The sequence below is a fragment of the Cicer arietinum genome, chromosome 8 (genome assembly GCF_000331145.2).
Source record: "Cicer arietinum cultivar CDC Frontier isolate Library 1 chromosome 8, Cicar.CDCFrontier_v2.0, whole genome shotgun sequence".
In the NCBI taxonomy this organism is placed as follows: Eukaryota; Viridiplantae; Streptophyta; class Magnoliopsida; order Fabales; family Fabaceae; genus Cicer; species Cicer arietinum.
Window position 1 is genome coordinate 1,035,779 of NC_021167.2, and position 12,306 is coordinate 1,048,084.

Genomic DNA, 12,306 nt, shown 5'->3' on the forward strand with positions numbered 1-12,306 from the left:
TAGCTGAACATCACGTGTGTGATTAAAACAGTTTGCATTATGCGATTATTATTAGTATTATAAAATTCAACAACGAAGGGTAGCAACCAATAATGCTATGAATGGGTAGGTGTGTGTCCACGACCGTATGAGTTTGGTGGCGAATTCCCGCATGACTTTGATGACCCTCTCCAGTCGTCTCACCCTTTTGCTTTTTTAGATTTTTTTCAATAATTATTTTGTGAACAAATTAGCTAATGTTTTATTTTAGAATAAATCACAAATTTAATTTTTAATTGTTTGATCTAATGTTAGAACGACATATATAAGATTTGACAGGTTATGAGTTTAATTAGTGTTATTGGATTATTTGTCATTTTGTAAATGTTTAATACATCTTAAGATGTTCCATAGGATCAATGCATCATCTTCTCACTTCAAATATTTTTTATAAAAAAAGAATAAATCAAAAATTTGATTCTTAAACTATTACTTTATTTGTCTTTTTAATATAAACAAAAGAATAAAAGAAAGTATTTTGTTTCTAATTTGATCGCTAAACTATAAAAATATAATAAGTATTTCATGAACTATCACTAATCCATCAATTTAGTCTTTTAATTACTTTAAAAAGAATGATAATTTGGAAATTAAATTGATGGACTAGAGATAATTTAGAAACTATCTAGTTCAAAGATTAAATTAAAAAGAGTGATAGTTTAGAGATAAAACTCAATGATTTAATTTAATGTTTGTTTTATGTTTAATTAGAATAAATTGATGGTTTAAGTAAAAAAAATGGTGATTTAATGTTTTCTTATGCTCTCTTTAGAGAAATATCAAGTTGCATCAGTTTTTTTTTTTGGAAACATGGCCACATGCATCACAATCTGGCTGCAAATAATGAATTTTCTTTTGCCATTAGTTAATTAACCAAACGTGTCACGTGTGGCATTGTGCCTAACTTGTGTGCAAGGTGCTGTCCACTCTAATCTTCGGCTGACGTGTAATTAGTTAGATCATAAAATAAACTATTCTTATACATAAAAACTCATAATATTTATGTATTTTTTTTTTCTCCCTCAATTTAGATGTTTTATGTGAATTATAAATTTGGTGTCTTATTTTTTATAAATCATATATATTCATTGGTTATCAAATACTAATACTATTCAATATAAAAGAGATGCAAATAAATTTGTTATTGATTATTTTAATACATCGGAGGTGAAATAAAATATTAAAAAAAAACTAAAAATTTATATCTTGAAAAGCGCATGTAAATCCAAAATTACGGTAAAATTATAAAAAAAACTAATTATATTTGTATTTATCTATTCAACATGTAAATTGTCAAATACTAATACCAGCAACAACATTCATCTACTTATACAAATTTTTTATAATATCTACTTACTTTTTTTAATATATGTAAAAAAGACAATTAAATTTATAATTAAGGACAAAGGTAATATTTAAATATATTTTTTAATCTATTTTTTATTAATCTTTAACCAGTGTCTCAACATTTGTTAGCATTTTATTATTCTTAATATGGTAACAAATTATCTTTCAAATAAAAAATAAATAAATAAATTAGTATAAGAATTAAGAACACTTTCGTTTTTATTATTTCATATTAGAATTAAATTGGCATACACTATCAACATAAATATTTTTTACATAGTTAATCCATCACAATTTTCATATCATTAATTTTTTTACTTTAATCACAATATTACATTCATATCACAAATAAAAAAATTGATGATTGATTGTAAAGGTAAAACTTTACACTAAAAATACATCAAAATTAAATTATAAAATATTTCAATTTCAAAGTTAGCATTGATTTATTCGGTCACTAACTAACATGTTAAATTAAGAGCAAACGATCTTCAACAATAAAAAAACGAACTAATGATCAAAATGGTTTATAAAATTGTAAAATTTTCAGACATTTTAGCTCTTAAAGTTTGTGAATAAGAAAGAAATCAATTATTTTAATGCCTCTAATATATGAGATGGATGTTAAATGTATACATAACATCTCCATGTAGATGTCAGATCATTACCACATCATAGAGGCTATTTTGTCTGAAAATGAAATTTTTAATCAACCTCTACTTTTTTTTGTTCTCATAGGCTAGTTTTCTTCCTCCTTCACCCAATGATTCACCCAATGAAATCCCTAATTGTGGAGAATCTAAAATCCTTAAATTGTAAAGAGAAAATGATGTGTGAAATATCTTCATATGGGAAGGTTAGACAAATTAAAACAACATGAAGTTACTCATCTTTCTCCATGGTTGAATGCAGAAACCTTAGGCTTTGCTTGAGTGTTATGACGGAAAAGGAGAGGAGAGCTTTGAAGGTAATGGAACAAACATCAAAAACCAATACTTATGATACTTTGGTACAAATTTAAAGGGCCCCAAAAAGCATAACAAAAAAGATAGCAAATGGATCATAGTGGATGTTATACATAACCCCTAACAAAGGACACTGTTGCTTACCTTATTATCATTAATTAAAGTGACACTAATAGTTTTTTAATTGTTCCCTAGGAAAATTGATCATCTTTAAAATTTATAATGTCAAACTATTACCACTAAACCGACACCTCTTAAACATTATTGCTTACATTTGTGGCAATGGCTAATGTAATTCAGCATTGAAACATTTCCACCTTTCTCCCATAAACAACTTAAAAGGCTATCAAATGCACAAGCATTACATGAATATTCTCTTCATTTTAACTGTGGAATAATCATCATAAAATTCTTAGAATAATGAAATTATATAGAAACCAGAAGAGGACAATAACAAGATGAAATACCATCATAAAAAACTAATGTCTGTCTGATAGAAAATGCCTCCCGTGAAACAAAGATGTAACCTACAATTGAAGGATTATCACTAATATCATAATCCAACCTTTCTTGAGTCGAGTTTATCTCCATGCAGAGTAATTTTCCAGCAATCAACTTGGAATACAAATACAGAACCCTTCTTTGGAACAACTGCAAGTTAACAAATCAAAGTATTTGGTGAACACAAGTTTGAAACGGGTACATTATAGAACAAAGAGAGATGCCAGAGCAGATAAATCATCAAAATTACAAGAAATTACACTCATAAACCCCAAGAATTTTAATTGACTGTATTGAAGGAGAAAATGGGTTTTTGATCTAACTAAAACTTTGGAGCATTCTACCGTCCATAAAAAAGTGAGAACTCATTGAAATGTAAATCACAAACAGCTGGGAGTAAAATGGTTTACGAAAGGCAATCTTACAAGACATTAAAACAATTGCTGTTTAAATTATACTAAAGTTTCACAACGGAAGTGCAGACTCCTTTTAATTCATTAATTATCACATTTTCACAGCAATCACTGGTGAAATTTAAGAAAAACATAGACAAACAACTGTGAACATTCATATAAGCATTAATACTAAAAAATGCAGGAAAAACAGCTCTGATAATGCTAGAACAGTTTCTATTTTTAAATAATGAAAGGATTACCCCGATATTTATTATCTTCGGTAATTATCCCAAAAGCTTCGGCAGTTTCACGAATCATGATGCCACCAATTCCAGTAAAATGGGTTTGTTTACACTCCACAACTGCAAGACATAGATGTGGACATAGTGCAGTCAGTGATAACAAGCAGACAATCATTTAAGACTTTGGAGATAGAGGATAAAAAATTTAATACAGCTTTGCAGCAATCTCAAAAGCCCAACTCTTTTCTAAATTGAAAAATGAAAAGACAATGCATGTTGAGCCATCTACAAGGACTTCGGATATAGAAAAAATTTCAACATGATAACATCAAACTAAAAACATTAAACGCCTAAAAACATACAACATAAGTTCTAGCAACATTAAAAAAAAATCCAATGTAAGGACCATGAAAAGATTATGCATGATACTGGGGATGGAAAGAGATTATTCAAATGGGAAACTTTCCCAGAGAAAAAGACTCGGCACCAGGTCTGACCTCAACCAATCAGAAGCTCATCTTTACTATTGATTGGACTTAATGCAATACTAAATACACAATGATTTGATTGCATGAAATACTTCTACTCAAAATCAATAACTGTTTCAAGAACACCAAAAGTAGGTTTTGACGGTTCAAGTAGAGCAGCAACATCAATTTTAACACACATTTCTATGCATATGAAATAACTATACATCAAGACATTAGCATCTGGGGGGAAAATAACTAACATCCAATCAATGGAAAAATAACTGTCCTTGTAATACATTAACCAGATAAAGAAAATGATTTAGCGTTTTCTATTATAGGTGTTCACAACACATCCAAAAGCAAAAAACCAAAATAGTGTGCTCGAACCTAATATAATAGCACCATGTAGATCTGCACCAAGGAGACATTGGGCCAATTGATTTTTCCTGAAACATTAAACAGGTTTCATAAAAGCCATGAGAGAAGAAAAGTGCTGGAAAACCTAAAAATAAGAAACTGTAAAATTCATCAATAGCAAAGAAATAAAAACAGTACCCAGTGGATTTAAGCAGCAGCGTTATATAGCCTTTCCACATTTCATGCATTGGCTTGAAAATATCAAATCTGTAATTAAAATGCACAGTAACTAGGGAATCAAAAGAATACCATTGTAGAAAAAACTAAGCAATTAGAATAAAGCAAAGCGTATAATACTTTACTTGTTCCTAGCATGAAACTAAGAATTCCATAATGAGAGACGAAATGATAAATTCCTCCAACAATTGACCCTACCACAAACTGCAGGGCCTATAGCAGCAATGATAAGGATCGACAGATTCCAGTGAAGTGAAGTGTAGACTTAGAGACCTTATACTTACTTATGGAACTCTTGAGGAAGATCTAACGATCCATGTTTTTTATGTTGTTTCATGGACATGTGCTTCTTAGAGCGTTTTGAATGAATCCGCAAAGCCCTAGCTTGAGAAGATGAAGAAAGTGCACGTCCTTGTACATAATTATCAAGAAGGATCCAATTGTCAATTTTCAGGTTTCTAGATCCTTGCATGTACTTTTGGGCTGCATCTCCTTTCTGAAGAAGTTCATGCAATATTACAGAAACCGAACCTCCTCTTTCAGCGGAAAACTGCAGAATATAAGTCAATTTAGAACAAACAGGGCAATTGTAATCTTTCAAACCAAAAGATAAAGAATATTCAACTATTTATTTAATTATGGCAAAATATACATCTTTCGAGATTGAAGATAAAGAAACTATAACATTTTGGTTATAATGGGAACTGGGACCTTTACTTTGCAGCTTTCCATGGTCGTAAATAAGTTAAAAGGTTACTTTTGAGATCCATAAATTACTCCTTCCATCAGTTATTTTTTAGAGTTGAGACTTTAGATGAGATTAACCATTGACTTTATGGAATTATAACAGAGAGGTTGATCATGAAATGCTTCAAATAAAATACCTCCTCATTAGTTGTGAGCAGATTTTCATTTACAGTCACAGAAAGTTGGGCATATTCTGGACCATCTTCATTGTCTGCATATCAATAGTTACTTCATATTCCCACATAAATTGAAGCTATAAATTAAACATATAATTCACACAAAATCCTCAAAAATCAAGATGAAGAAACTAAAGAAGAAAGAATCTTAGTGTTACATAGACCATATAGTACCTTGTGAAATGGAACGGCCAAAAAGACTGAAATTCCCTAAAAAAGGAAAACAAAAAGTATCAGCTCAATGTAGAATTCTAAAACTAACAACAAACAAAAATAACATCTTACATTCTCGCCATAAAAATGCATTTACATTTATCTTATAACATAAACAACTGCAATTGCATGACTGTTTGAAAGAGCTTATAATATGTTCATGAGTTGTTTTAGCTTACTTTCATAAGTTCCTCTACATAGCTTATTTTCAGCTTATTCTCGCTTCAATTGTAGAAACAACTAATGTATAAGCTCTTGAATGATACGTTTTATATTGAATAAGTGCCTAAATTAAGTTGTATATCCAAATGCCAGCCTCGTAAGTAGGTGTGGTACTAAAGAAAAATAACATGTCTGAGCAAATCATTCTTCAATGAATTTGTAATGAATAAACAAGAGAAAGTTGAATTACCTTTCTTGGGTGTATCTGATGATAAATGTGAGGAAGAATGAGTAGAAGTAGAAGGTGCAAGAATGGATGAATTCTTCCTATCTTCATTTATAATAGCAGCCTTTTTGGTTTTCTTATCTTCTAAGATATGTTCAGTTTTAAGCCTTCTCTCCAAAGCCTCCAATGAGCGTTTCCTTGAATCAGAAGCCATTGATACTTACAATATGAAAAAGAGACCCAGTGAGTGAATAAGTCATAAAAAAGACCAAAATATAACACTAGCTCATAAGTGATTGATTAATTAGTTCTTCTCACTCAGACATCAATAAAAAATATAGAACAAATGCATAGTAAAAATATTGTTAAATTTCTAGCATATAGTTGCTTAGAAAAACAAATAAATACATAACAAAATCGGAACATGATGCTTAAATTACAAACTCTACACTATTTAATTGAAAAATTAAATAATAAGAGGCTAGAATTTAATGTGATACTCCACAAACACTGAGAGAGAGAGAGAGAGAGAGAGAGAGGCTCACGGTGGTAGTGCGGTGGCGTTGCGTTGAGAGGAGAGAGTAAAGCGGCCGGAGGTTCTGTATGTTCCGATTAACGAGAGTATTTCAGTTTCCGTGGCGAGTCGGTTTCAAATTGAAGTAATTCCCGTGCTTTTTAAGAATCACTTCCGCCGGTGCCGGCAACTACCCCTTTGGCGTCGATCACCAAAGAGATTTAGTTTTAAGGTATAATTTTAATTTCTTAATTTTAATGAAGGGGTTTAGTTATTTTATCTATAAATTTTTTTTATCTTTTTTATTTTTGGCCGCGGCCCAGTCGCTACTGAGCTCCGCCTCTGTATACAAACTAGTATTGCAACTATAATTTGAGAACAACAATTCCAAACTGTTACAATTCCTCGCACAATGATATATAAAATCTGGCTTAAAATACAATTGAATTTTTGTTTTGTCTTACAATTTATTTTTTTTATTTTAGAAAAAATTAAAAAATAAATAAATTTTTATTAATTAAAGTCACGTTATTTTACAAACATTTTTTATATCATGAGGTTATAATTTATTTTATTTTAGAAAATAATTTAAGAATCTCTAAATAATTTAATAATTGAATCTTTTAAATATATGCTTAGTTAATAGGTTATTCATTTTATTTATTTATTTACATTGAATTATTCTTTTAAATATGCATTTTTTTTACAAATTACTTGAATAAAATGGTGTTATAAGGGTTAATTTAGTGATAATTTCCTGTTAATGAGAGTTCAATATAACAACTACATAATAAAAAATTATCAAGATCAAAATGATAGATTATTATAAAACTTTGAAGAGAACTGTTTTTCTTTTTTTACTAGACAAATTTATAAAATTTAGGTGCAAACATTTTTACTATTTTTCAATCACAAATAATTATAAATTTATTATAATAATATAAACAAAATTATTTTAAATTGAAATTTAACAAAAAGATGTTAGGTTTATACTTTTTACAAAAAAAATTAATTTAGGTTTAATTACTATAGATTCTTATATTATTTAGAAAATAAATTATTTAAACAAATTTAAATAGTTTATCGAACTATATATATATATTAAACCTAAAAAGTTTTAGTTATAAGAGTTTAAAAGTAGTACAATGTAAAATAGCTTTACACTATTTTAACTATAATCATTCAATCTACTACATGATATTTATAAAATTGACAGTACATCTTTAAATCCTAATTATAATCTTGCATCTATCAAAAATAATATGTTCAAACTATGATAAAAAAAAAATAATAATAATTAAATAAAAAATTTATTAACTTTAACTGATATGTATCTATAAAACAAATATTAAAAAAAATTATTAACTTTAAGTAACATTTGTCTATAAAAATAAAATTATCGAGGTAGTTTTTAACTATATTGTTGTCGGGTTAGGCCTAAAGTGGTAATATGAGCACCTTCAATGCTAAAATCAAAGTAAGGTACAACACTACTACAAATTATCCCAAATTTTTGCTCCAACGACAAATCACCTTAAGAACTCAAATAGACCCCAACATTTACAATGTCACTATGATTTCTCCTTTTTATTTCCATAGTGGTGGAGTATCTTCAAGAATAAATGCATGACGAAAATTGGTCTAATAGTGTAAACTTTTCTAAATATACAAAGAACTAGATAAAAAGAAGAAAATAAAAGACTATATCAAAACTAAAGAAGCAGTTTCGGAAGAATCAGATTCAACATGGTACTCATGCATATTAGAGTCCAACATACTCAAAGTAACACAAACTAGGTAACAAGTATGAACTTAAGAATGTTTGTTCTGTCTCAAGATTGATAGAATTATATATGACGTCTAACTCGTTGAAGTGAACACACACAAATCAATCCTCAATTCCTCGTGCCAGCAAAAATCGTTCAAAAATATAACAAGCACTCTACTCATGTGGCTCTTCGTTTCCCTTTTGACAAGAGTAGCTTATCAAGTTATCAACAATGAATGTGCAACAATGTCTACTTCTCAAAATTGGTCAAAGCTAATAAAAACCAATAAGCTATTAACTCTACCGTTTGAAGCAAATCATTACAACTATAACAATAAAAACTGAGCAAATTTAAGACTACTGAGAAATTACACTATTAGCAACAGAAGTTACAGAAATTTTCCTGGCAGGACGAGTAGACTTTTTCACATAAGAGGAATTCCACTCTCCTCCATCTTGAGCATAATAGTCCATCGGATAATCTCCACCAAAATCATTAGTTTCCTTCGCATCTCCGCAGCTACCGTTAGAGCAACAATCACTCTTATTGCAACCGATAACATCTTCACAACCCTGCTTTTGCACCTGAGTTTTCTCCCACCAACCAGGTATCAATCCAAGTGCTATCTCAGCCTCAAAAGGTGTAAGAACAGGTTTCACAAAAGCATCACCCCAATCAATAGAGAGTCTAGGACAAGCAATCTGAATCCAAGCATCGACAGAATCTTCAAACAGAGAAATCCTCTTAGGACTTAGCTCAGACATCAAAACCACAGTATAATCAAACCCTTTCTCCCTCATTTTCTTTTCCAATCTTTCTAAAATCTTTGGATTCCCTTGCCTACCCAAAGTCCCCAAAACAACGCCCCAATTCCTCGCCTCCTTCGCTTTCAAAATCGCGTTTTTCCTCGATCCCTTCATACCCACATGATCATATTCCTCCAAAAACAACTTCCCTATATAAGGATCATACCTAAAAGTCTTAATCCCCGGATTCGCTATCATAAACGCTTCAAGGTGAAACCTTCCATCCGACACAAAAACCAAAACACTTTCACCACAATCATCCAACGATTTTGCCACCTTAGGTGCAGTGCAACCAAGAACTTCACCGGCAGACAACGGCTTCGATTGCGGAATAAAAACCTTAAACCCTAATTTCTCCAATTCAGGTTTCACAGCACGAATCCCAGACGCAAACTGAATCGTTCCAGCAATAATTAGGGTTTTACCTAAAGATTCTAAATTTAACCTAACAGTTTCAACCAAATGATCAACATCGATTTTGATATCAACAAAAACATAAAGACAAGGAATGGTTGTGGAATCAATAGGAACAAGACAACTGTGACCGTAATGAATAAGAAGGTCGGCGCTTAGAGCGACGGCGGAGAAATCGTCGATGCAACAAGCACCGTAAGTGACGTCGCCGAGAACATAACAGTGAGTGACGCCGGCGAAGGTAGTGAATATATCGGAGAGGATAAGAGAGTACATGAGAAGACCTTCGGGGAATTGAAGTGCGACGCGCTTAGCGCCGGTGGAGAGGACGCGCCAAACGCATTTGTGAACTTCGAAATTGTAGTTTGAAGGGAGAATGGATATGGCGGCGTTGAGAAGAGGATCGTTTAGGATTGAATCTGGAATTTGGCTTTTAATGAATCGCTTTGGCTTTGATTTTTCCTTTGTGGCGACACTAACAGTAACAGTGTTAGTGTTAGCGTTGTTGGGTTTATCGGATTCCAACAACTCCATCGAATGAACGAATTGCAACCTTTGTTTGATGCTTTGGTTTGTTTATCTGTCACACACTCTCTCTGTAATTGAACAAAACGAACGTAAAGTGTTTGATAAAATGCTTACAAGTTATAACCCTATATATTTGTAAAGTAGGACTTGTTAGTTTTTTTTTTTTTTTTTTTCAACAGAGCTGGACTTGTTAGTTGAACTATTATAAGAGAATGAGATAAAGAAATTTTAAAGAGAAAAGAAAAAAAGAAATCCAAGTAAATTAGTTTTACACATTCATTGAGATTCAAGAAAATCGTACTTATTTATAGAATTTGCTTATTAAATAATAATAATAATAATAATACACGGTCCATTTTATATTATAATTAAACAAATTTTATCATGTTTTTATCTTTACGAAATTTTTTATCTTGTTACCTAACCATCAAACTTTTCAATTTAATTTTTTTATCAAATGGTTGACGATGAATAAGTGAATTTAAAGATTTTTTGGTTTATCTTGCATGGATTTTGAAAATTTAAAACAAGAGGTCAGAATTTAAGATTAACTCAACTATAACAATTGGAAAATTATATTTTAAAAGACCGGATTTCAATTTGTTATTATAACTCTCATGATAAATCTCAATATAAGACAATTCAAGTCTATGGCTCAATCAGCATATTATTTTATGAGATTACATATACTAATGCCTTGAGATTAAATTTTCAAAAAAAAAAAAACTACTTTTTTTGAACTTATGATTCATTTTTAGTTTTTTTCTGAATGCTTTTGGTTGTATATTTGAAAATGGGCCGGGAGTGATGGTTTGAAGGGTTAAAAACCTAATCTGACGATGTTTCTGCTATAAAAAAATCAGCATAAAAACAAGATACAATATTGCAGTGGTAATTGCTCATTTATCATCCATTTCCACCGCCGGAAACTACCTTCTGGTAAAAGCCGAGAAAATAGGGGATGAGCATTTGCAAGTACCTAAGAATTAAGAAAATAGGGGATGAGTATTTGCCTATTGCAGTACCTATCAATTAATATTCAATCATTAAATAGAAGTTGCATTTAGTGTCCATCAATAATGCTTTTTGGGCAAGATATTACCTCAGAAAAACAAGATGTGAGAATCAGAACTAAAGGAAGCAAAATGACTTCATGAGTCTTCTGTTATCTATTTACATGATGAATTGGGGTCTACCCTTCAAATTCAGCCTCAAAATACTAACAATCAATTGAATAAGATTTCTATTTCGTTTGAAACAAGATAACCAACCACTTGTTGTGCCACCACTGCAAGATTATTATTCTAATATATAAGAATGTACATATAACCTAAGATTTTCTCTCCACATTAGTAGCTGCTTTTAAAGGTGGCCTATTAATCTTCTCAAGTAATCTACTAAATACTAATTTAACTGGTATGCAAGCTACAGTAGTGAGCCCAGAGACCTCTGGTTTAGTCAACCTATCGGTTTGATAAAAACTTCTAGTAAGTGATGGTTTTCTACTAAGATTATCTTCAATAGATAAAGAGGAAAGGGTTCTAGTTTTCTGACTTGATGACAAGCTCACTTTCTTTGCAATCTTTTTAAAGGACTTATTGTCAATTGAAGGCCCGCCGGCACTGTTAAGGCCATTCTTCTTCCAAAGGTTTGCATTATGTCTGGAACTTCCACCATTTGATTTCTTATGTCCAATATTTCTTTCTTGATCTAAGGAGAAGTCTTCATCAACATTTGATGACAATATATGGGGACGAGGGACACGAAAGTTGGCTGTTCTCCTCGCAGTTCTCCAAGCTGGTGAAAGTACACTACTTCCCTCAAAGCCAATCCCATCAATACTGAAGTCATCAATTGCAGAAAAAAGGTTGTCAGAGGAGCCATCCTTAAGGGCTTCAATTTGGATTGGGCGCCCAATTATTGACCTCCCATCTAACTTACTCGTCATAGAAATAATAGGGACAGACTCTTTCCGGTAAGTTGTTTGAACCTTTAAGTCTACATCTACCAGCATTGACCTCGTCCTCTCATCATAATGATAACGATCACTATATAATGGAGCAAACCCTTTATAATCCCAATATCCTTTCAAAGCAGGCTGATCCTCCCAAGGCCATTCATCCCAATCAACACCATGGGGAATTTTATTTTGACCTTTTGCCACTGCTCTAGGAGTTAGAGAGTATTCCTCTTACGAT

At 31.2% G+C, this 12,306-nt stretch overlaps 3 protein-coding genes across 3 annotated transcripts in view; all 3 read right to left on the reverse strand.

Moving 5' to 3' along the window:
* Window positions 1-2,603: 2,603 nt before the first annotated feature.
* LOC101514096 (ribonuclease MRP protein subunit POP4) lies at window positions 2,604-6,968 on the reverse strand. The gene is given in 10 exon segments (XM_012718928.3): window positions 2,604-2,975; window positions 2,977-3,002; window positions 3,508-3,609; window positions 4,347-4,405; window positions 4,515-4,583; window positions 4,838-5,103; window positions 5,438-5,511; window positions 5,651-5,686; window positions 6,102-6,296; window positions 6,623-6,968. Coding segments are annotated over 9 exon segments (1,020 nt in total). The 5' UTR covers window positions 6,292-6,296; window positions 6,623-6,968; the 3' UTR covers window positions 2,604-2,777.
* A 1,497-nt stretch (window positions 6,969-8,465) lies between these two features.
* Window positions 8,466-10,268, reverse strand: LOC101514419 (uncharacterized). The gene has a single exon (XM_004511400.4). The coding sequence runs from the start codon at window positions 10,112-10,114 to the stop codon at window positions 8,717-8,719; it is 1,398 nt and encodes a 465-aa protein (XP_004511457.1). The 5' UTR covers window positions 10,115-10,268; the 3' UTR covers window positions 8,466-8,716.
* Window positions 10,269-11,240: 972 nt separating this feature from the next.
* Window positions 11,241-12,306, reverse strand: part of LOC101513863 (uncharacterized) — a 4,645-nt gene continuing 3,579 nt past the window's right edge. The window contains exon 5 of the mRNA XM_012718930.3: window positions 11,241-12,296. Within this exon, the coding sequence (XP_012574384.1) occupies window positions 11,439-12,296 (858 nt within the window). The 3' untranslated portion in view covers window positions 11,241-11,438. The remainder of the gene's footprint in view (window positions 12,297-12,306) is intronic.

Bases quoted from the DNA above. Each gene is read 5' to 3' on its own strand.
- LOC101514419 (XM_004511400.4), bottom strand. From the start codon at position 10,114: ATGGAGTTGTTGGAATCCGATAAACCCAACAACGCTAACACTAACACT.